Source organism: Perissodus microlepis, chromosome 19 (genome assembly GCF_051167445.1).
Source record: "Perissodus microlepis isolate ML-2025 ecotype Zambia chromosome 19, ASM5116744v1, whole genome shotgun sequence".
Classification (NCBI taxonomy): Eukaryota; Metazoa; Chordata; class Actinopteri; order Cichliformes; family Cichlidae; genus Perissodus; species Perissodus microlepis.
In genome coordinates, this window is record NC_140479.1 from 9,746,259 (window position 1) to 9,770,326 (window position 24,068).

Consider the following 24,068-nt stretch of genomic DNA (forward strand, 5'->3'; position numbering starts at 1 on the left):
TGGAAGCTGTCGTCTTTTGTGTTGAACACTTTTACTGATGTTTTTCAGAATACAAATTTATATATACACACACAACAGATGATCTCTGACACGTCTTCCCTCTCAAATTCCTGTGAAATCTAAGCCTTACACTAAGTCTCATTCAATCTGACAAAACATTATCAATATCACAACCCGGGAGCCCCAGAAATCAGACAGATGTCATCGTGTCTGTAAAGGATATAAACTAGAACCTAAAATATAAAAATATGCTTACGATGTGCCACATAAAAGCTAATTGTGAATGTTCAAGCGTCTCACTGACTTTGGCAGGCAAGACCAGTGACACAACATTACAGAAAAGGATCTAGGGTACCAGCATGCTGTTCAACTACATATTCAAAGGCACAGGACAAAAGTGGGACTGAAATACCTAAAATAAAGTAGCCAAAATATCATGATTTAAATAAATTAAATCCATCAGATATATAAAAGCAGACATGTGCGAAGCCATTTTTACATTGTTGGTCACAAGAGGGGGAAAAGCAAGTATAAGAGCATAAAAAAACGAAACCGTATACAAAAACAACACTTCAGTCCATTAACAGCAAAGTTGAAAAGGTTTTCTAGAAAAACACAGAACCCGTCTCCATTCTCATGGAGAGAGGTCTCATTGTAAAGTCAAAGTCCTTTATTTGCTTCCACTGCAGCAGTCTTATCCAAACAAAATCTCCGTTCTGATCTGTTGTATTGGCGTCTCTGGGTGCTGAGGACCTCAAGGTGTCTTGGATTCCTCTTTTGGCCTAAAGAACCCAGAGTAACAGCGAGTAAGGACATTATTAGCATCCCCACTTAACCACCTCCTGGACACCAGGGTCAATGTGTGTGTGTGTGTGTGTACTGTTTTCTCACTTTGATGTGTCCATTTTCTCCTCCTCTGGCACCTTCTCCTCTTCTTTGACTTCTGTTAAAAACAAAAATAGCATCAGCCACCCCGAGAGCCATAAAAATCATATTTAAGTGCTCATAATATTACAGAACTACATGAGATAGGTGAGATGAGAATGAAAAGCATAGATACCTTTTGTTTCTCCCTCACCTTTCTTCTCCTTTTCTTCTCCCTCTTTCTCTCCTTCGGATTTAGTTCGCTTGGCCTTCTTGAAGCTGGCAGCATTTCTGCGGCCTCCTTCACCTTCATCCTCCGAATCAGAGAACTCCTCCTCACAGGCTATCCTCTTGTCACGAGAACGAACTGAGGGGTTAAATTTGAACATGTTACACTCTCCCGTCTCGCAGTTTGAACTGAACTGGGGTCTGTGTGAAGGTTCTTACTGGATACGCGCTTGTTGGGATCCTCCTCCTCCTCATCTCCGCTGTCCTCCTGCACTGCATCTTCTGGAATGGCCTGCATCTGGACACCAGGGGCATGAGGGAGCATCCGCAAGTTCTCAAACAGGCGCTGCCTAGAGGGGAGAAAGAGGATTTTTCAGTCGAAACATTTTCCACAACCTATGTGAGCTGATCTTTTCCAGCAAGGCTGCTAGAAAAACTAAAGAGCTGTTGAGGAAGAGCTTTGTGTATGCCTTTCTTCAATTCTAGCCAGGATACCAGATTTGTGTTCATTTAACCAGCCCAGGTTTCACACCGAGTGTAAGCAAACAGACCAAATTGCTGATTTAGGTTCTGTTTTAGGCTACAATGTGTCTTTTTGGAACATGTTTTACTGGCAGGGTGCCACGGGATATTTTTGTTCTATAAAATGTGTCGTGGCTCAAAAAAGGTTAAAAAAATACTAATTTAATCTATTTTCATGAGCTTACTTGATCTTCTCCAGGTAGTCGTTGGTGTTCTGATTGGTCATGTTGGAGGGGCTGATGTGCAGCTTGAAGTCTGGCCCAAAGTACTCAAAGTAGTCGTTGTATGGAAGCTCTGTGAAGCAAGTTTTATTAAAAGTATGTTAATGCTTTGAGGAGGCTGCTGGCCTCCTTTAGTGCTATGAAACCAAAGTTTGCTGCTAGTTCGTGGGACCACCACAGAAGAATGTTACCCAACGTCTGTGTCTTAATTACAGCAAAGACATTTAAACACACCATTTGGGATGGAGGTATCTAGGGCCACGGCAGTCTCATACGTCCAGCAGCGTGCCACATTACGGATAGTATAGCCTCCTCCACCCAGCATAAGCAGTGGCAGGTTGAAGCTCTTCATATACTCCACACACTTAGCATGACCTAAAGCAAACAACACGGAAACAATCATTAAGCCTTCTTTAGAGTCTCAGTCCAATTTAGATCAAGAGAAGAGGATTTTTGTTTTAGTTAGCCAACCTTTAATGGTGAGGTTAAAGCAACCAAGCCTGTCTCCAGACAGCGAATCGGCTCCACACTGGAGAACCACCGCGCTGGGTTGGTACATCTCCATCACTTTAGCCATGATCTACACAAACAACACAAACACTATCACGAATGTTTCGGTACAAAAATGTCAAAGTGCAAAAGTTACCAATAGTTTTTTACTCACAGGCTTAAATATGGCTTCATAGGACTCATCGTCAATCCCATCCCTCAGCGGGTAATTCACAGCGTAATATTTGCCCTTTCCAGCTCCGATGTCCTACAGAGAACAAAGCAAATATCAACTGACTGCATTACCATGCTGACATTTTGAAATGTATTCATCAAAGACCTACCCTCAGGTCACCAGTGCCAGGGAAGTACTCTCCATACTTGTGGAAGGACACGGTCATGACACGGTCTGTGGTGTAGAAAGCCTCTTCCACACCATCTCCGTGATGGATGTCAATATCTATGTACAGAACTCTCTGGTGGTATCTGAAAATAAAAGGAAAAGTTCTTGGAATCCACATAATGTCAGAAATATCGTCATTTACTTTTGAGGCTATATCACTTGTGCGCTTTGGGTCAGTGGCTTCCTTCATCTTGCAACAACACAGTTTCTTCAAAGAACAGTTTGTAAGGTTTGTAAGCTGTGAGGTACCAAAGAAACCACAAACCACGATGCTTCTTCCAGTATGTTTTACAACTGGAATGAGGTTTTGGTATGCAGTGTCGTCTTTTCTTTTTCTGCCCTCCCAAAGGTGGTCTTTTGAATTGAATTTGGATTTTGGCGGGCCTTGAGACTTCTACAGTGTTTTTGTCATCATTCATGCGTTTATTTACACCTCCTGGTATGACTTTTGATGGATTTATACTAGAGCTGCCACGATTAGTCGACTAGTCACGATTACGTCGACTATTAAAATCGTCGACGACTAATTTAATAGTCGACGCGTCGTTTGAAGCTTTGTAAGATCCCAAAAGACGCAGGAATAAGTAGTAGGATTTAAGAGTGTAATAACGCACTGAAACAGAAGATGGCAGCACTGCATGTACAAGGATGCCAGCTGCCGTTAAACCCCGAAGAAGAAGAAGCTGTGTCCCAGAATTCATAGCGCAGCCCAGCTCAGTTTCCAACAATGGCGGCAGCTAGTTAGTTTTAATATTACTCTTATTATTCTTTTTGGGTCACAAAATAAAGTTTAACATATTTTCAGGCGAGAATGTAGCTGTGTAAACCTCAAATATCTGCTCAGTTTATCAAGACACCACATACTTTCAAAAGCGCTCCGACGTTTGCGGAGACGTCTGTTACCCACTAGCACGATAGCTAGCTGGGGGAAAGGCTCACTAGAGCCCGTGAGAACACCGGACTCCTGGCAAATCGTTTTCAAACCCACCGCCGTCTTTCGCTACTTAGGTTAAACATGATATACAAGTCACTTAGATAACTTGTTATGTTATTGTTTGGCTTTTTTTAGTATTTTATTTGTTCCTGAGTGAATCGGTTTGGCTGAGATTAAAGTTATAGTTTTTACACAGCTGAATAAACATCAAGCAGACAACTGATTATCAGAAGTGTGAGATGCTCGAGAATTTACTCCGGTGTCCTGTTATATTTTAGATAGCAAGGAGTTTATTAAACTTCACCGAAACAATCTGCAAATTTCATTAAAATTTAATAAACTATCATTTTGTCTTCATTTTTAGTTAGCACATACCTTAAACACTTAAAGCTGCAAGCTAATGATAGTTATATGAGAGCAGATGGGTGCTGGTGCAATAAGTTGTACGTTTTACGTCCAATGGATTTGATTAGTCGACTAATCGCAAAAATAATCGGTGACTAGTCGACTATCAAAATAATCGTTTGTGGCAGCCCTAATTTATACTGAGTATAGTGAGTCTGATGAGCAATCAAGCTATTTTGCCTTTTCCAATTTGTGCATACTTATAATTCTTCATCTAAGGCTGTGTGAAAGTTGTTTTTATCGTGCTATAGTTCCTACCAGCCCATCTGTCTTGCACTGATCACTGATAAGAGTGTGGGACCTCCTCAACTTTTGTTTTCAATCTACTCATCTAAAACTGTATCTTTTGGAGAAGTAATTTGCAGAGACTTCTACTTCCCTTTTCCCTGCTGTAGCATTTTTGACTTACTTCAGTAACTCCAGGATAGCCAACACGATGTCATTGACATAACAAAACCCAGAGGCCTCTGACTTCTTGGCGTGATGAAGGCCTCCAGCCCAGTTGATAGCAATGTCTGTCTGCTGTTTGTTCAACTTCACAGCACCGGCTGGAGGACCGCGAGGATGTGAGAATTGAGAATCAGATTATGTTGAATTTAGCAGATTACTGACATTATTACTGAAAGATGCTGCATGCCTCTCTGATGAGAGTTCAAATAAAGAAAACTCACCAACGGAGCCCCCGCCTGACAGCTGGCAGAACTCAAATAATCCATCAAACACTGGACAGTCCTCCCCCACATTAACTGTAAAGAAAAGCACAAAATTAGTCAACGTACACAATCAGTTTAATTGACTTTAGCTAAACAGCAAGTCTCTTACATCTCTGCATTTGTTTGCTGTATTCTGACATGTTATCGGGCCGGATCGAACGCAGGAACTTGATGTAATCGTCACTGTGATACTTGGTCATCTCCTCTCCACTCGCTTTGTGTGGACGCTGCAACAAAAAGGGCAAATTACTTACAGCTACTAAAATCAAACTTACACATCCAGACTGTAACTTTCACATACGTATATTTCCATCTTTCTGTAGAGGCCATAGTTCAGTAACAGGTTGTGTGTCATGCGGATTCGGTGGGGCTTCATGGGATGCCCCTGGCCATAATAATAGTTTCCAACATCACCTGAAATGAGAACAAATAAAAACACACTGGATTACTATTTTACTCTACAGTCACGACCTCAGTTAGGAGAAGCAGAGCTGAAGTACAGAGGTTTGCACGTATGAAACATCCATGCAGCGGAAAAGGTTGTGAAGGTATCCAGCTGTAACTTCACGCAGGTCTGTTAAGGACCTCCAGCCAAGACACGCAGATCAAAGAGTCTCTGTTAAAGTCCAAACTCGTGGCGTACACGGAGGATTTAGTGCACTGTGGGTCAATATCGATGAAAAGCGTTTTTTTTAACCAGAACCACCGACATCTGAAGGAAGTAAGACGACCTAACCAAGTGTTAGCCTACTATTAACCAACTGTATTAACAATGAAGTACCCATTGTTAGCCTGCTAGCTAGTAACATTAACTAGTCCAGTTAAAGTAACAAGGTCCGGAAGAAAACGCATTTAAGCAACATCTGAAAAGAAACCCTAGTGTTTAGACGGTCTGAGCAAATACTATTGGAACATTAAGGCTCTGCTCGGACACAGCGGGACTGTGAGCGGCTCAGATGCTGCAAAGCCGCCTGCGACTCGAGCTAGCTACGTTAGCAACAGTGCCAGGATAGCAGGAGGTTAAAAAAAAGAAACGGTAACCTTTGTTAGTGCAGAGAGGCGGGTTTGATTCATCAACACGCCAGCGGTTTAGAGTGCACCCACCCCAGTACTCACCATCATAGTAGTAGCAAACTTTTTTCTTTGTTCCTTGAGAAGTAAGCGCCATTTTTAGTCCGTTTTTAGCTGAATTTCACCGCCGCCGCACACACACCGCAGGAGACAACGGCGACAAGAGGCGGAGAGTTTGTGCCACGGCCAATCAATGGAGTGTGATGCTACAGTCTCGCCACAGGGGGCGACAGAGGGAGAGGCTGACAGAATCCACGACATGAACCACAGCGCGGATGAGGAAGGAAATTATTTCTGTAGTTTGCCTCATTAAAGACAGCAATATCATAATTGTTTTTATTTTAGTTAGAAGAGATTCTGCTTCATCCAAATCTCAACATTAACATAGAAGCAGAAATATAATAAAGATAAAGATCCCTTTAGGGGTCGCCAAAGTGGATCATCTGCCTCCATCTCAGCCGATCTGTAGCATCCTGTCAGCCTCACCTCTCCAACTTTGTCTCTATTTGTCTCTGTCCTTCTGATGTAGGCATTCCTTATCTTTTCTATCAATGAAAATCTTCAGCTTGACCACCTGACTCTTTTGTTACTATCACTATCTCCATTTTCCATCTTTTTGATAGAAAAGGATGGACTATGGACTATGATTCATAGTCCTCAGAGCCTGCTGTCTGATTGTGTGGGTCAACTGTTCCATCACCATTGCTTCTCTCCATCGTACCGGCAGCTCTCCTCCTTTACCTGTCAGAGTCTTTAAATTTAGAGTCCATACTCTCACCTCTGCCCTGCCTTTCATTCTCTCTCTGCTGCCTAACACACCTTCTCTTGTCTTTTTCATTTGTCTTCAGCCGACCTTTGCACAGTTTCCACCTTCACCCTGTTGCCCAACAGCACCAAAGGAAGTCATTGTTAAACTGGGATCTGACTGAAAAGGTATGAAGATCTAATTTTTGGTTTGGCAAAAAATTTACTGTGTTCTTCCTGATACAACTCTCTCGATTTATCCAGGACTGGAACCAGCACTACAGGTGTGCTGGCTTTTGTCTGGTCAAAAAACAAAGCAATTAGTATATTTAATTATAAAGTCAAAGCTAAAACTCAGATTGATTTTGTTTTATTTAACTTACAAAAATAAATTGTTTAGGGAAAAAAGTTACAGTACTTGAGAAAAGCCTCCCTATATTATTATTATTATTATGAAAAACTGAGCTAGAACTAATGCTTTAATTAGTATAAACTAAACTAAAAGCAGTAAACCTACCCAAGCAAACCCACTCGGGAAAAGAAAACTAAATGGAAAACAAAAATTAAAAAGAAATAATGAATATATAGAAAAAACAAAAAAAATGACTGTGTTGTAAACAGCATTTTAATGATGAAGCTGCTTTCTCCATATTTAATCAGAGGCACATTTCTCAAATATAAACGTCTGTGTTATGTAAATAAAATCCTACAATAAGCAAGTAGCGCTGCCCCTAAAATAAATACAGCATTGTAAAATATTATTTGCCTTTAAAACGAAATGCAGTACAAGTTTAAAGAACCCAAGATCAATGGAAGACTCAGAAGTTACCCCAAAACTTACAGTACTCGAGCAATAGCAATAGTTTGACGGCTCTCATGATTTTTGGGTAACGCACTGCAACATCAGCAATGATAAACAACATTCATGAACAACTTTTTTTACTGAAATTAAAACACTTTCAAAAACATTTATTAAACAGCAGAGGTAAAACACAGCTGAAGCAGTGAACAGTATTTACACGTTAACAACAAGCACCAGGAGAGCAGCTGCTTATCCAGCTACATCAGTCAGTCCCCAGTTAATTCAAGCAGCATGGCGATCACTCTCCCCTCTGCTGCTGGCTCTGATCCAGCTGTTTCTGGTTCATATTCATAGTTCCATAGGTAATAGTATCATATCTAAGTGGTCACGTCAGAATATATTTGATGCAGAAACTTGGAAAATGTCTGTTTATCCCTATCAGTTGAAAGGCATGCATTCTTCTAAAGAAAAAAATCTAAATCCAGCATCCACTGTCACAGGCTGTGCCTTAGTTTGAATCTGTTTATTGTATGTGTCTATTCCTAGCTATTCCTGGTATTGCCTCTCTGTGGATGTGAAGAAATCCTCCAGAACATTCCTCAGGTACTCGAACGTAGGTCTCTCCTCCGGACTCTCCTTCCAGCAGTGACACATGATGCTATATAGAGCATCGGAGCAGTTGTCAGGCTGTGGCATTCTGTAGCTCCGCTCCAGGTTCTGGATTACCTCTGGGTTGGACATACCTGATAAAAAATAAATAAATAAATAACTAAGAAATCAAATGTTTTTACAATTATTATTATTACTAGAATGAGTAATACGAGTGTGATCATTTACCAGGGTAAGGAATGCGCCCATATGTCACTATTTCTGTAAGGAGGATCCCAAATGACCACACATCAGATTTTATGGAGAAGGTGCCATAATTAATAGCTTCTGGGGCTGTCCATTTGATGGGGAACTTTGCACCTAGAAACAATGGAGAAGATTAAACAAGAATCTATGAAATGTTCTAAAATAGAGCCGAAGGGATGCCGTGATATAGGTAAAGCTGTTGCTACCCTCTCTCGCTGTGTATTCGTTGTCCTCTATGAGTCGTGCGAGTCCAAAGTCGGCAACCTTGCAGATGAGCTCATGAGAGACGAGAATATTGGCAGCTCGCAGATCTCGATGAATGTAATTTTTCTGCTCAATAAATGCCATGCCGTCAGCCACCTGCAGGGGACAGCACAAGACAAAAGAAGTGTGTGAGTGTGTGTGTGTGTGTGTGTGTGTGTTCATGCACAAAATAAATGGCTGTGTATGGCCTGTGTGTATTTTAGCACTGTGCAATGTTTGTGTGTTAGACACATGAACCAGACAGATTCCCAAAGTAGGGAGTTGACTACTTCCTCGAGTCAGTTCTCTCTACCCTTTCACCTCTGTGCTCCACCCAGGTGCACAACACCAGCTCTACTTCCCAAAACAAAACGCTGCAGTCCTGGCTTTGCCTTCCCACAGACTGAGAGTTTATTACAGTGGTAGTCTGTGACTCATTCAGGTACAGCACAGCTCATTTTGAAATACGTGGACCTATAAGGGACTCTGATAGTGCACTCTGATGAATCAGGAAATTGATGCTAAGGATTTCCACAGAATTCACCACTCCGCAAACACAAATTATCTGATAAATTTATGGCGATCTGTTCATTTCTCTAGTTTTATCTAGTTTTTCTGAAGCTGCGGTGCATATTTCAGGCGTGAGAATGTGTCACATAGGCGGGGAGAAACCTGAGATGTACGTATGTTTGCGTCTTTCACAAAGTGGCAGTGTGACCTCCACCTCTACCTCTTTAAACCTCTTTACATCTTTGTTCCATTTATTTGATTGTGGCATGAAAGAAATAATGGAAAGTATTTAAAAAGTTCTTAAAACCACACTTACATTTGTGGTTGCCACTCTCAAAATATTATGAGTAAAATCTCTAATTCCTCTAACTGCATGCATGTACTTTGATTTAAACATAAGGTAGGGTTGTGACCACAGCAATAAATCACATTTGTCTCTATGGTCCACTGCATGGTGGTTACAGTTACCACAAAATCTATCAGTGCATAACTGGCTTGAAAACGTTGATTCTGTAAAAATGCGTTCACTGCTGTGCACAAACTCCAGCCCTCTGCAGCGAGCTCTGAGGCGTTCGAGAATTTGCCTCTTGCACATCAAGAATCTCGTCAGGTTAGACTTTGAAGCTTCAGCCTGCCTTCCTGTGGTTTTGTTTTCCATTCCCAAACCTACACATTTAACTTCTTTGACAGGTTATATTTCACAAAGTATGAGTGGGTACAAATAGTAATATATGCTTAAAATTTTGCAGCTGAAGCCAGTGTGAAGTCAGCAGTTGGCTGGTTTAGCTTCGCTTTGCATTAAGACTGGAAAGATAAGGAAGCAGTGGGTCTGACTTGAAAGAAGTTTCAACTACACTTTTTCGTTTTCGACCTAAGCTTATTATAATACTTTCACTGCCACATGTATTCGGTGGCAAAGGCCATACTTTTAAAATTGTAGCTACGTTGGCATCTTTGTGCAAATGTGTGATTAAAAAAATACAAGATAAAATGTTCAGGCAATAGCCCCCTTGTTCGGTGGTAATAAGCCTCTGTGGTATATGTGCCACAGTGTCTAGACCAGCCTGCATTCATCAACATGGTTTCACATCTGCGCGCACACACACACACACACACACACACACACACACACGGTTCTGATATTATCACCAGATTAAACTAAGCCTCAACAGTGGGTACTTTACTGCGTGGAAGTGCTGTGCTAGAATAATAGGAAGTGAAAAACTAAATCTTGTAAATAACTTGAAGAGAGGATGGAGATAAGTGGGCAGATATATTCAATAATAAATGTCTTGCCTGAGATGACATCTCTATCAGGACGTTCATGGGCAAATTGCTCCCCTCTGTTGTTTTCAGGTAATCCACCAGGCTACCTGTAAGAAAAATATACAACTTAAGTTTTCATTCATTTAAAAAGAATAACAGGTTGCATAATGGTGCGTCCACATTACTGACTGTTATGCAACAAAGATTAGGCAACAATGAATGCTAAAATGAATTGAAAAAACCATGCACTGTCCACAAGACTAATTATATTTCCCTTTATCCACAAAAAAAGCCGTCGCGATTCTCCGCAGCCATAAATACAGCGAGCTGGACCAGAATAGCAACTCAAGTCAGTGAACATATTACTTGGAGGAAGTAGAGACCATCAATTAAGTTCCTGATAGCTGACTTTGTGTTGACTTTGATTAGCAGAGAACAATACCTCTGTGCACCACCCAACCAAGTCAGACCAAAGGAAATAGTTTCAGAGGAATGACTGTGCCAGGAAAGAAGAGGCAGTTACTCCTCTGCTTAAGTCCGGAAGACAGCTTTTGAAGTATGAGAACCAGGGTAAAGCTCTTTGTCAAGGTCACAAAGGGAAGCTGGGATGGCACGCCTGTTATTTTCCATCTTTGTTGTCTGATAATAAAAAAAGGGAGAAGCAGAAAAGATGGGAACTCCAGAGCCGTCCTTTCTTTTCACAACAGAAGCGACAATTGTGTCCCGTTAACATGTGGATCCCAGACAAAGACACGGCCTCACGTAGAACCAGTGCTGGTGGTTTGCAAGCTACTCACAGACGACTATACAAAGGCACGCCATTCATTTCAGCTGTAGGCCCGTTGTTGTGTTTGTGACAGCATCTCTCTGTGCATTTTGCGATTGTTCCTCTCAGTGAAAAATTTGTGGGCAGTAAACCTTTATTGAGAGTACTGAAACTGCTAACATGATTTGTGATTCACTGCAATTCCTCATATGTTATGTAAGAGGAGAGGGGAAAAGAGGAAGACACAGTGACGAGATGCTGAACAAACTGTTATTCAAAGCGCTGCGGCATGTTTGTTTACGGCCGCAGTGGTGCAGTGTGCCGACATTTGTGTAAATGCGTCCCTGGAAAAGAGCCAGGCACCATCAGGGGTCTGTGTGAACAATAACACAGTGATTCATCCTCTCCTAATTTAACACCCTTCGTCTCAGACGGGCCCGGAGAGACTTCCTCTCGATGCGTAAACACCAGTAACCTGTCTGGAAGAGGCCCAGCAAAGAAGTGAAAGTTCATGTTTGCTTTGAAACATTTTAGCACCCAGCAGTGAAGGCCACGGGGAGAAGCCGAAAATGGCCTATCAGAGCTTGGCCGCTTCATCAAAGCAGCAAGTTTTGAGGGGAAGAGCCCGTGAGTTACTGTGGCTGCCTCATTCAGATTTCCTTACACGACTCGATTCATGTAAAAATTACAGAGCTTCATCTCTTATCAAAGATCAAAGTCAAACAAACAGAAGGGCAGCTGTGGATGTACCATCAAAACCTATTCTACTGATTCAACAGGCTCACTGAGGTGGAGCAGGTGTATGACGACATTATGACTCAGGGAAAAGAAGAAATGCATTGGGCTGCCCGCTCTTTTGTTCGAGCATGTGCTTTCACCCAAAGTCTGATAGGAGATCAACATGTTTAATCCTGAGCGTCTATAACAGCGCGAGAACTTACAACAGAAATTCTTTTGTCTTTGCTGCAGGCTGCAGGCACAGAGCTCACCCTGACACAGCAGGAGATTTCAGACAGGCTTAGACATATTTTAGATTACTTAATTGAATGGAAAGGAGCTGGTGTGATTACAAACGCATATCTCTTTAATTTACCTTCAAATAGGAACTGCTCAGAAACACTCTGATTTATTTTCCTTTAATGCTTCAGCTGACATGTGGAATTCCCTCTTGAGTGTTGGGCACTACTAGCTCATTAGTAAAATTCTCCAGGTTGTGACACATGTTGTGTTTCTGCCTACCATTTTCCATGTACTCGGTGACAATGTAGATCGGCTCCTGGGTAACCACAGCGAAGAGGCGGACGAGGCGACGATGCTGCAGGTTCTTCATCATGTTGGCTTCTGCCAAGAAAGCTTCCACTGACATAGTGCCCATTTTCAGATTCTTGATTGCCACTTTCCTGTCGTTGTTGTAGACACCTGAAAACATATGGGCATATAGATATCGCAGGGTTAACTCATGCTGGTGTTTACCACTTAGCACTTTTTACTTTAGTATGTCAGAGCTGAAAAAATTGAGCTAACAAGCAAGTGCCAAAAAATGGCAAATGTTTGAATGGCCACTAGAGGCTGGTTTAACCTTCCCATAGTTAACAACCTTCCCATAGTCTGGTGCAAAAACAGGTTTCTAACTCTTTCACTGTTTAAATCGTGGCAAGAGGACATGCAAACGCATGACTGTGGGTGGAAGTTTGAAAGGACTCTGAGTAGCCAAAAAGACAAAAGAAGTGTTATATAAATACACATCCATTTAGCCTTTGGAGTTACACATTACAAGGGTGTGTCTGTTTTGAGTGTCTTAATATTTAATCTGTTACCCACCACCAGTCCAGTATTTGTGCAGTGCACCAGCACAGACTATGACTGTAACTTGCTGAGCGGTTTGTCAGTGAGATGGCTAAAATGGGAAGTGGGTGACTCCACGTTTGCCGTTGATTAAATAACATTGAATGCTAAATCATTACTTTTGTGTGTGGCCATGACTAACCAAGTCAAGTCAAATGTTAGAGTGCTGCTTGAAAAAAGTCACCCAGCACTTTATATAGTGTAAGGTAAAGACCCTAGAATAATACAGAGAAAACCCAAGAATCCGACGACCTCCTATGAGCAAGTACTTGGTGGCTCGAAGGAAAAGCTCAGCTTTAACAGGAAGAAGCCTCTGACAGAACCGGGCTCAGGGCAGCCATCTGCCGTATCTGGGGTTGATGGTGAGGGGAGGAGCGTTTAAAGCTGAATGGAGAAATGCGGTGTATAAGAATGTTTGCAGGCTCAGTGCTTCTGAAAATGAAATCATCGTGGGTGTAACAACAGAAGATTTATTATCGCACAGCACCAATCCCAGCTATGGAGACATTTGGTAAAGCTGTATTTTAATAAGATGTTTTATCTTAAATATTAATGTTTAATATTTAGTATTTACTGTCATATTCCCATATATCATTGTGATGTTGTTTATTCTATTACTCTTGTTCTCTTCTTCTTGTTTTCTTTTTTCTTTCTCAACAGGTGATCCAGGTGATCGATAGATGCATTTTTTTTTCTGCCCATTCTGTTGGTTTTTGTTTTTTGCCCTTGTCCCTCTTCTCAGCTGTTTCTCTTTCCCTCTTTCTTTCTCCCCTTCTTTCCCCCAGTCAAGTCTGTCCCGTATTCAGCAAGTGAAAATAAAATAAACAATAAAAGGTGAATCAAATGGACCATTACGGCAAGGCTGGGATGGTCAATTTGGTAAAGTAAATCCGTTGGGCATCTTTCTTTGCCTTTAGACAATAATTCTGATGGCATAAGAGCCAAACGGGACAGGCAAAAAAAAAAAAAAAAAGATGTTTTATCTTTCTTTTATTGTCTTTTTTCCTTCCCTCTAACGAAGGCCGATTGATATCATATCGTGCCAAATATGTCAAACAAAGCAAAGTCAGCAGGACTCCACTCTATTCATTTTTAGAAAATGTAACGACTTTTATCCACAATCAAATATTAGATTATAACCCTGAACTGATTGCCAAACAAAGCTATGCCTCTACTCCAACTAAGAATGTTCTGTTCTGTCCACACGAGTAATTAAGCCCGTCTAGTTGCCGGCTGGTGATTTGATGACTCTAAACACAGCTCTTTTGTCACCAGTGGAGCGATTCAACGTGGGCCAGGCGAGCAACAGTTTTTGAATGGCTTTCATGCAAACAGGTTCTCATTCCAGCTCTGGAACACTGACACCCTCCTCATGCCAACTAAAGCCACAACCGAGCAGTTTCACTTTCAGTTACACAAAGCGCTGAACAATTCACACCAAACATGAAGTGCAGCGACACTGTGAGCAAATTATTTTTACTATTCAAAGCATCTCTCTGCCCCTTTTATCTACTATGGAAATCTTGTTAGAAGATGTAGTTGTGTATTTTCATGTGCATGTGAATAAACATTTCAAAGCCAGTCACAGTCGCACCCACAATTCAAGAATGTCACTGAACCAATGTTTGGATGAGGATGAAGAAACAAACAGAGCTCTGGCTACATGGGAGACAACATTGTAAGTATAAAGTGGCTGTGAGTGGAGAAGTTCCATTGTTGGTAATGTTTAGCTCTTAAAGAGAGGTTTGTTTGGGATGTTAAATGGTGCTGGCAAATGAGGATGGGGAATAGAGGGAAAGTTACCCCTGCAATTCAGTAATAATGGGGTTGTGGTACAGATTAGTTCAACTGATACCCATGTGATCCAAACACTTTGTGTCTTGTTTACCTTAATCCTTCACAGGAAAGCCAGATTTATGCTGCTTGAGCGATGTTGTGTAACACGGTTAATACCTCCCATCACTCTTCAGTTAACCAGCTCAAACAAGCCTACAATTAAGACTGCATGGAGGAAACGCTTCTGCATACACTGCAGAAAAACCCTGGCGAAAACTTTCTGGCAGCCACGCAGTCAAGGCCACAGCCAGATTGAGCAACTGGGCTTTGTACGCACAATCTTTTTCTGCAAAATTCTGCAAACCTTTAAAAGTCATGCAAATGGAAATGCACTTACCCATCCAGACTTCTCCAAACTGCCCAGCTCCGAGCCTGCGTTCCAGTTTCAGAGACTCACGAGGAATCTCCCACTCGTCCTGCCACCAGGGCTTCTGCGGTGCCCTCGACTGACATGGTTTCACCAGCTTTGTGCACAGCCCGTCTGCATCACCTGGATGACAAAGAAAGGAAACGTATAAAATTATTCGAATGAAGACCCCACAGTAACCAGCAATATCGATAATCCCCTCAAGAGGCTGTACGCACGTGAGTGATGCTGGACGAGCTCCTTCAGCGAGTTGAAGGATATCTTCGCTGTGATGTAGAAGCCACCATTGTCCATGTTGCGGATCCTGTAGTGCTTCACTCCTTCACCTGTGGTATGGTCCAGATCTCTCACTGATAACGAGTATGATCCTGGAACAGGAAGTTAGAACCATGATGATTTACTCTAAAATGTCCTAACTAAGCTTTTCACTGTCAGACACTGAAGGCTTTCCAAAATACATCATCCACTACAATGCATGAAATTAGTAGCTAATGCATTGGAAATGTCAATATTAATACATCAGTACATTAGTACTATTAAACATTTTTAATTTTCTCATAATATAGACAAAGTTTAATGCTAAAATGGCCTTTGAAGCAGAAATAATGTTGTGGGCTGATTCGCTCTGCATAGATTTGTAACATCGTGACAGCTTTAATGCTTAAAGTTGCTAATCTGATCATTTTTACCAACCAGGAGCATTGAAAGTCCTTTCCACCTGACAAACCTGAGATACATGCACTATCTACTCCCATGTAACATAAAAATGTTTACTTTGTTTCCCATAACACTTTAAACAGGAAGCATATTGGTGTCATGGAGTTGTTATAGCTTGAACACACGTGGTAACCTCTGGGGCTTGAAAATTAAGAAAAGGCTTTGATGAGGCAGTATTAGGGTCTCAGCTGTTTTGAGTGACAGGTCGATAATACGTGTAGCTTCTAGCTGTCTTCCAGGTGTCACCTCACCCGCTTCCTGTCACCGAAATGGACTTTTTGAGCATGTTTGCTGCCATGTTAACAGACCGTCCAGCAAACTCTTCCAGTTTTTCGGTGAGTGACTTACTAACAGCGAGTAGCCGTGTGTGCATCTGGATGCATCTTGGCAATTAAGCTAGCTAATATAGCACTCACTGACCATATCAAAGATGGCCAACGTGATGGGGTGATAGTGGTGTTTGCAAACAGACTACAGTTTTCTCAGTGAGAAACAGCCCCAGCCCTGGTCTCTGTTAACAGTTTCCTGGTGGTTTTATGGGTTTAGTCGCTGATTTTTGGTGAGATTTTCGATTTGTTGAGTAAAACGTTACCGTAAGTCCATTTTGTAAAGTTTTATCATTCTAAGTGTCAGAGAGCGGGTTTATCGAGAGGATGCTCATTGGCTAACGACTTGTGGTTTTCATATTAGCACTCAACCATCTGGTCCAAGTATTATCACTCATTGCTCCACAATAGTGAAGGCCATAATGCCAAACTTCAAGATGAAAAACATAGTTGTGCATGCATCATCCATCTTTTATACACAGCTTATGTTTTATTCAGCTGAAGGTGAGAGTTTGAATCCTGTTACATTTCTTCAAAAGTGTGAGAAAAAAAAGGATTTACAAGCAACCAAATGATGCAACCATGACTCGATTAAGCTGAAGAAGAAAGCATGGCAATGATTCTCAGACAGGTTTTGGTTTACGTGGCCGGGGTCCTCTTGTAAAGCTTACTGCGCATATGGGAACACCCCTCAGTAACCAGCCTACACTGTAGAGACGCTGGTGTGGTGGTCTTTTTGTTGGAAAATGATTTGGGTGGGTTTTTTAATCTGTTTTTATTGTTTTATGTGTCATGAGATTTATCTTGTTTTTATGGACTATGAGTTTGGGATAAATAAAGATTGATTGATTGTAATAATTTATATTTTATAGTCATTTTATTACAATGCATAGAAACATCAGTTTTCTCACAAAATGTGAGTCACCGTGTGTTCCAGTGTGCTATGAGTCAGAGTTAAATATCTGTGGTAATCACACTGTACTGCGTTGTTCTGTGAGGCTGTACGTGGGCACAGTCGAGTACTTTAACAATTATAAGGTCCATTCGACGATGTTAAAAAAGCACAGTGTAGATCGCCGTACAGAACTGTGTGTCAGTGGCTAAAATAATGAATCGTGGCACACTTCAGGGGGGTGAGCATTTAGCAGTCGTGGCTTCATTTCCAGTGAAATTAATGCAGCATGTAAGTCATATTTTTATTTTGAGCAAGAAGCAGGAAAACAAAACTGAGACGAAACAGATGAGACAAATTGGGAAACAGGTAGTGGGATTACGGGAAATGCACGTAATAACAAAACTGACTGCTACTGAGGAAACCAGTCATATTGTTCATGATCTCACTTGTTCCATTTAGGTTATTAAAGGTTTAAAATGTGACATATAGCATTTAAGTGCATCTCAATGTGAAGTAAAACAGACTGCTGAGAAACCGCCTGCTGATCTGCACGGTCGGTTTTCTGTAGAGCATTTTACCTTTGGCGGTCTCACTCTCTCGAATCAGGAAGGAACCCTGCGTATTCCCAGGAGCGAGGAGCAGCCTCATGGCTTCGTTTCTTGAAATGTTCCTGAAGAACCACCTGCAGCGCAAACACACCATATGCTTCACACTTTGAGCTAACCACTTCCCTTCCCTCAGGGACAGATAATGCATTGTATGACATGAGATGGTGTTGAGGTTGAATGACATGGCTTTGAAAGGCGTGTCAGCGTGCTTCCTGTGTGACGTACGGTTCGGTCTCCACGGTGGACAATGCGACAAAGTTGTAGGGGATGTAGCCCTGCTGGCCTGTGGTGAGAGACTCTGCCAGATACCATTCTGGATCATCCCTGCATGTCAGAAGAGGCAGCAACAATACTCTGAGTTAGTTATCATAGCCGTGATGTGTGTCACACAGCTTCAGGAAGCAGGTTCAGTTCAACCCCAAAAAGGCCTTAATAGTCTTTACATGAATAAAATGAAGTGCATCGCTGAGAAAAATGTGTTGCTCTGTGTAAAAGAAGAAGACGCTGAAGGGAAAGAAGGATGCTCAGCACAGACTTAATTGTAAACGGCCCTAAAAATTAAAGATTTAAGATCTTGAGCTACATAAATGCATCTTGTTATGTCGTTGGAGTTCTGCCTAAAATCATTAACAATTGTCACATGTTTTAATACAATATTAGCTAGCAGTCGTGCCAGGAAGTTATGTTTTCTATGTCACAAACATATTTTTTTACTAAAAAACTGGTAAATCTCGCTACATTAAGTGTGCATGCAGAACACTAGCTTTTTATATTTTAATATATTAACTTTAACTTTCAAGCAAAAGATTATTTTCTTTTCTTCGTACATACACATATTCAAATGAGTTTCTATTGCACATTTTTATATTTACCTACATATATATAGTGCAGTATGTCATATGGCTTTATTTCCTTTGCTGTTATATATATGTTTTTCTCTTGTTGTTAAAGTTTGTGTTTCCTCTTTCAAACACGCAAAATCACACGTCTGAATTTTTTGGGGGGCATTTTTTTGCATTTATTCAATTTTCAACAGCACACATTGACAGGAAGTGTTGGGTGAGATCATGTAGTCACAACATCTCCCATCTGAAAATACATTCTAAAACCTATGGCGTGTATTTACAGTGGGTGCTCGGCAGTCCAGCAGACCCACAGCTGTGTGCAAGTATGAGTAAAAGCTGAATTTAAGTTAATCCCAATATTTAACTGAAAACGTACAAAGACAACATAGCAAATGATAAAACTAAAAAATGTGCTCAATTTAAATTTGGCTTCAACAATACATTAAAAGAAAACGTGGGGACAGAGCAGTTAGAGACTGGAAAAACTGTGTAATACGAAAAAAAGCAGTTGGTGGAACATGAAGCTAGAAATGTTAATTAAACATGATCGCGTTTATAACGAGCATCACGCAGATGTTTTCTAATTTAAGTCTTTATCTGAGTCTTTCGTATTTAACGCTAGGGCGAGGCTGAGCACCTGAAATATCGATACCCGTGATCTAAAAACACCACAGCCATCTTTTGGTGTAGTAAACAATGCGTACTGCCATGCAGGTGACAGACGTTCTTGCTTATTTTAGCAAAACACTGCTACTCTGTATTATTATTACAGCAGCTTGGCTTCACTTGTGGTCCAGATGTGTCAGCCATTCCAAAAACAAGATTACCCCAGCTGTTCCAATCAACAAACAAAAAAGAGATTTCACTTTCAAAACTGCAACGATTGATTTTCTCGTTTTCCTAACATACACAGGGTCACGATACACAGTGGAAAGTGTGTCAGTCCCAACTTTTTCAAACATATTTCTGGTATTAAAGTCAAAATGAGTGTATATATAGTTAAAAACCAAACAATGCAGTTTCTCAGTTTGGGTTGTCTTTGTACAATCATCAGTTAAATGTCCTGGTGTTAAGGTTTTATAGCTTATTTTGCACTATTTATGGGGTGAGTGGATAATGGACCAGATTAGTTCTTGGTTTTGTTGCAAGACATTGCTGTGTGTTTAAAAGCAGATTACTTGTTGAGGATCTTGAGTTTGTCTCCTTTGTCGAAGCCGAGGTCGCCGTCATGAGTGGGCTCATAGCTGTAAATGGCCACCACAATGTTGACTGCAAGACAAAATTTGTAGTTTTAGATACAATTTTACTTACAATTAACATGAAAAGCTTATGTCAAGCTTATTTCAACCTATTCCGTTTTACATATCTGACAAAGACATGTGGGGCCCTTTCACGGCGGCACATTGTAATGCAAAGACCACCCAAAATTACAGAGAAAAAGCCAACGATCCCCTGTGAGCGTGAGCTGGCGATGGCGATGGCGAACGAGAACAGCAAGTAGACATTTACAGGTGAATAATTGAAGATTTATTTATAGGGCAAGATAAAGGCATTATAAATTGTTGTCTTTTCATTATTTATGGAACTAACTCCAACTTAGAGGCTAAAAATATAATAGATAACTAGCGGAAGCTGTTTCCTGCATGGGGAAGTGAATCATCATAAAAAATGTGTCACTACATGATTTACTGTAACTACTTGCTGCAACTGATCCTGGATCACATTCATTATTACACAAAGGACCCAGGAAGCAAAGTGTGGCTGTGGTACTTGAGTACACAATAAGCCCAAAGTTACTTGAATAATTTCATGCATACTTGGTCATATTTGTGTAAACAGCAAGAGGAACCACCGCAGAAACCAGAGAATGGAAAGCAAATGGAAAACTTTGTGTTCATAAACAATGAAATGGAAAGATTTATAATGTGATGGGATGAGGGAAAAGTCCAGATGTACTGACACTGACACAATAAAAATAACTTTCATTATATTACATAATTATGTATACAGTTATTTTCAAATTGTACTCATGCAGTGCATCTATTAGCCCGCAGGACAATGTCTGAAGTGCTAAACTGAGGCTGTCGTGTGTAACTAAGCGAAATAATTAAAAATGGATTTAACTCCATCAGGATAAGTTTATAGACACACAGATGCAGAAAAATGTACTTTTTCTAAAACTTATTACCTGGTAAAGGTGATGTAGGAGGTGTCATCTGCGATGGATATGGAATCAGCTGATCTGTGTACTGGGAAGAAATAAACAAGATTAGATTTCCATTTTATACTTTGTAAGATTTGTGCGGTCAAACAAGACACCATCGCACGTCACATTCACTGTAAAACGGTGAAGTTCTACGGTTTCATACGTGGATCGTGACGGTAAATCGTAAGTGGTTTGATTTTTTTTTTAACTTCCAGGTGAAATCTCTGAGTTACACCACACACACATGTGGTTTTCTCCTTTATTTCTGTCATTTCCAGTCTAATGGGAAATCTAATCTCAGAGAGGAAACAAACAACATTGGACGGATAGTTACGCCCGCATTTAGTTACACAACCAAAAGGAAACTTTCCTCACAGTTATGTAAGTTATACAGAAATATATGACAATAATCAACAACAATCCACACAACACAAAATACACTGTGGGTTTACAGCTTATGTGTTTGTCCCCCAAGTGGTCATTCACACTCACCACAAACCAGAAGCTTTTCATGTATGGACGCTCATTCATGTGCACCAACACACTCACACTAATGTGCACATACTACACACAAAATGAACACTTACTGGGTTGCATGATTGTGGCGGTATGGGACAGTTGCAGTGTTCGCAGATTTCATCCAAGTTCTCGATCCAGTCACTGTCTGAATAGTCCGAACTGCAGTTGCAGCCCATCTTTTCTGCACGGCGGAAACTTGTGGTTATTTTCAAAATGCGATGCTCATAAAATGGGAACAACAAATTAGCAGTGGAAGAAATGGCATCTTAGATTCACCAACGAATGATTCCACATCGCTTTACAACCACATATTATAATCAGTATTTAAAATTATGCAAGTCGAATTCTCTTGGAAAATCTAAAGAAAAACAGTATGAGTAAATCTTTTTTGGCTAAGTTTGAAATTGTGTGCTCTAAAAAGCTTTTTCTTCCGAAAACTGCTTCAGTCGGATGTGACTGAGGGCCTCGCCTCAAAATGGAGCCTCGGAGGTAAATCGGGCTCAGAAATAAGAGTCTGAGACCTGAAGGGACTTTTTTTTAAATGCTACCCTACGTCAGTTAAACAAAATCACATCCAGAACTGACACATATTTGCTATAATGTTCAGCACTGTTCAATGTTCAGTCACATCGTGCCGTTTCCTGCTCTCATTCTGGAGAAAGTAAAGTAGGCCCTGCAGAAGTGTACCAGTGTTAATCTGGTATAATCCAGCATCTGCACGTGCTCTGTATTGTGTTTTACACTGGTACTCTGTATGAACCGGCTTTCTCAGGCTCGCTTGGCTCCCACCAGACCATTCATGGAAGAAGGTCAGTGGGCCAATCGCAGCAGCCGTCTGTCCCAAAGGCTCAAAGCCGTGAGAAAAATCTGGAGAGGCCTCACCCGGCAGTAACAGCCCACTACTACCCCGAGACCCCAAGAAAGGAATCACAGAGGGATCATAAAGATGTTTTTATTTTATCATCAGCACTCCTACACTTACTGACACACACTCGGGGAGTAATACAAGTCAGCATTTTCCACTGAGGGGTTACCCTCTGCTTTTTATCATCGACATCTGAAGGCTTTTCCAAAATCATACTGATGGTTGTTGTTATTGTTTCCAATGTAACCAAGGCTACTTCAGATATTAAGTGTACCAGAAATGATGTGATGAACCAAGATTTTAAGACTTTTGACTTCAGTCACTCATTGTCAGTTCAGAAGCTTGAAGAAACAAACCATAAAAAAACATATTTTTGTAAAAAATAATAGATTTTAATAGCGTGGAATAGATATTCGATTGATTTAAGTTTTTATGTAAATTGCTGGGACACCATTTTAACAGCATACTGTTAAATTTATTTACCGTTTTAACAGTTGTCATTGTCGACATTGTTTCCATATACAGACAAACTTGTATAGGAAGTGTCAACTTTGTATCAAAATACTTTAATACCCAAACTTTTTTTTTTTTTTGAAAATGTTATTTAAAGACAGATTAATAAAGTAGATTTACAGAAGCGTTTGTATTTCATTACAAGAAAACGGTTTGCTCTTTTGTGGTCACATCTTCCTTGTAATGCAGCTTTATATCAACAGAGGAGATAACCAGTAACTGAATGCACTTTGTTACTGTTGTGAAGCAGGCTGAACATTATTCATTTATTTATGTATTTATTTTGTAGCTGCTATTTGTTATTTTTTAAGTTCAGTAAACTTCATAGAAAAGTCCAAATTTGAAAACAAGCCCCAGATTTATGTAGAATATTTGCTTTAAGACAAGAAAGACGTTTAAATCCTTTCCTGTTACACCTTTATCACAGTTTCACTTTACTTCTTTGACCTAATCTTAAAGTAAGAAGAATCACACGTGTGAAACTCACCTCTTTGGATATGAAACGTCTCCTCAAGCGTCCAATAATGTCCAATAATGTCAGATTTCAGGTGCCGCCATTGGGAAATCTTATTTAAATTTTCTTTTTTTAAAAAGAGCTGTTTAAGTGCAGCAAGCAAGTTTTTCAGCACTTGAGCCTAGGTGTGAAGATGTCATCATCCGCTTCTCTTATTATAACACTATCACAGGAGCACTTATGCAGCGCCTGCATGCACACATGCGCACTGTGGAGGGGAGCAACCCAGAGAGTTTCCTGTCGTTGAAAGGTTGAGGGTTGCTCTGCAGGCTTTTAACAGGTGCTTACTATGCAGCTGTGTGAGAGCAAAGGGGAACGTTATGGGCTCTACGGTAAAGGGGTCAGGACAGCACCTTTCCCAAACACGGAACAAGACGTGAATTTTCCAAAACAGTTTAGAGACGGGGGGCTTTTGTAGGCCGCGCTTTTGTGTCGCTCGCTGTTTGCATTTAACGTGCGAGTTGCTGACCTTTAAAGTAAAGAACATCTTCAGTGTGCAGCTGAGGTGTTGGTCCAGAGTGGTTCAAAAGATATTTGAATATCTTGCAGCACTCGGGACAGTTGCATTTCCTGTGTCGTGGTGCCCCAGGTGTTAAGTCAACAAGACTACAAAGTTTTCTTTTTTAGTCAAACATGTGGTTTGAGGATATTCTTGTCTGTGGCCAAAAAAGGCTTTAAAATGAACCTTTGGTCTTGGTTTGCTCAGCTTACTATTAAAAAAATGTGAAAATATAAAGGGAAAAGCCTCGTCACAAGCTCCACATCTCCTTTATATAACATTTTGTAACATAGAATCATAATTTTAGCTCTAGCAGGCTGTATCATGGTCACATTTCTACTCGAGAGAAGGCATAAAGTAAAAACCTCTCTGGCTGTTAACACCCTCTAAGCCTGTGCTGTCGCATTTTCGACATTTCATACAACTCTAGCCGTGGACCGCATCTCTTCTCTTGTGGTGAACGGCTGCTGCTACATA

At 40.8% G+C, this 24,068-nt stretch overlaps 2 protein-coding genes and 1 long non-coding RNA gene across 4 annotated transcripts; 1 reads left to right on the forward strand and 2 right to left on the reverse strand.

Moving 5' to 3' along the window:
- Window positions 1-12: 12 nt before the first annotated feature.
- Window positions 13-6,034, reverse strand: LOC146365485 (putative histone deacetylase 1-B). Of its 2 annotated transcripts, none has more exons than XM_084914149.1 (14): window positions 5,896-6,034; window positions 5,081-5,193; window positions 4,889-5,006; window positions 4,738-4,812; window positions 4,476-4,614; window positions 2,669-2,810; window positions 2,500-2,592; window positions 2,307-2,415; window positions 2,070-2,210; window positions 1,800-1,908; window positions 1,312-1,442; window positions 1,079-1,231; window positions 892-943; window positions 13-782 (listed from the first exon to the last, which is right to left on the reverse strand). In XM_084914149.1, the coding sequence occupies exons 1-14, from the start codon at window positions 5,945-5,947 to the stop codon at window positions 755-757; spliced, it is 1,455 nt and encodes a 484-aa protein (XP_084770275.1). In that variant the 5' UTR covers window positions 5,948-6,034; the 3' UTR covers window positions 13-754. The 2 variants fall into 2 exon arrangements, with proteins under 2 accessions (XP_084770275.1, XP_084770274.1); XM_084914148.1 differs by having other exon boundaries at window positions 1,061-1,231.
- On the forward strand, window positions 5,326-8,051 carry LOC146365486 (uncharacterized). The gene is made up of 3 exons (XR_014798548.1): window positions 5,326-5,500; window positions 6,699-6,783; window positions 7,943-8,051. It is a non-coding gene; the product is annotated as an uncharacterized LOC146365486 (long non-coding RNA).
- On the reverse strand, window positions 7,205-23,231 carry lck (LCK proto-oncogene, Src family tyrosine kinase). The gene is made up of 13 exons (XM_084914147.1): window positions 23,066-23,231; window positions 21,269-21,381; window positions 20,664-20,724; window positions 19,654-19,744; window positions 17,856-17,954; window positions 17,601-17,704; window positions 15,303-15,452; window positions 15,055-15,207; window positions 12,276-12,455; window positions 10,301-10,377; window positions 8,458-8,611; window positions 8,234-8,365; window positions 7,205-8,139 (listed from the first exon to the last, which is right to left on the reverse strand). Exons 2-13 carry the CDS (start codon window positions 21,374-21,376, stop codon window positions 7,943-7,945), a joined length of 1,506 nt encoding a protein of 501 aa, XP_084770273.1. The 5' UTR covers window positions 21,377-21,381; window positions 23,066-23,231; the 3' UTR covers window positions 7,205-7,942.
- Between the last annotated feature and the right edge of the window lie 837 nt (window positions 23,232-24,068).

Coding starts and splice junctions, on each gene's coding strand:
- lck (XM_084914147.1), bottom strand. CDS start 21,376: ATGGGCTGCAACTGCAGTTCGGACTATTCAGACAGTGACTGGATCGAG. Junction 20,725..21,268: donor CGCCACAATCATGCAACCCA/GTAAGTGTTCAT, acceptor ATTTCTTCCCAG/TACACAGATCAGCTGATTCC. Junction 12,456..15,054: donor GTTTGGAGAAGTCTGGATGG/GTAAGTGCATTT, acceptor ATATGTTTTCAG/GTGTCTACAACAACGACAGG.
- LOC146365485 (XM_084914148.1), bottom strand. CDS start 5,947: ATGGCGCTTACTTCTCAAGGAACAAAGAAAAAAGTTTGCTACTACTAT. Junction 5,007..5,080: donor ACAGAAAGATGGAAATATAC/GTATGTGAAAGT, acceptor TTTTTGTTGCAG/CGTCCACACAAAGCGAGTGG. Junction 2,416..2,499: donor ATGAAGCCATATTTAAGCCT/GTGAGTAAAAAA, acceptor TTGTTTGTGTAG/ATCATGGCTAAAGTGATGGA.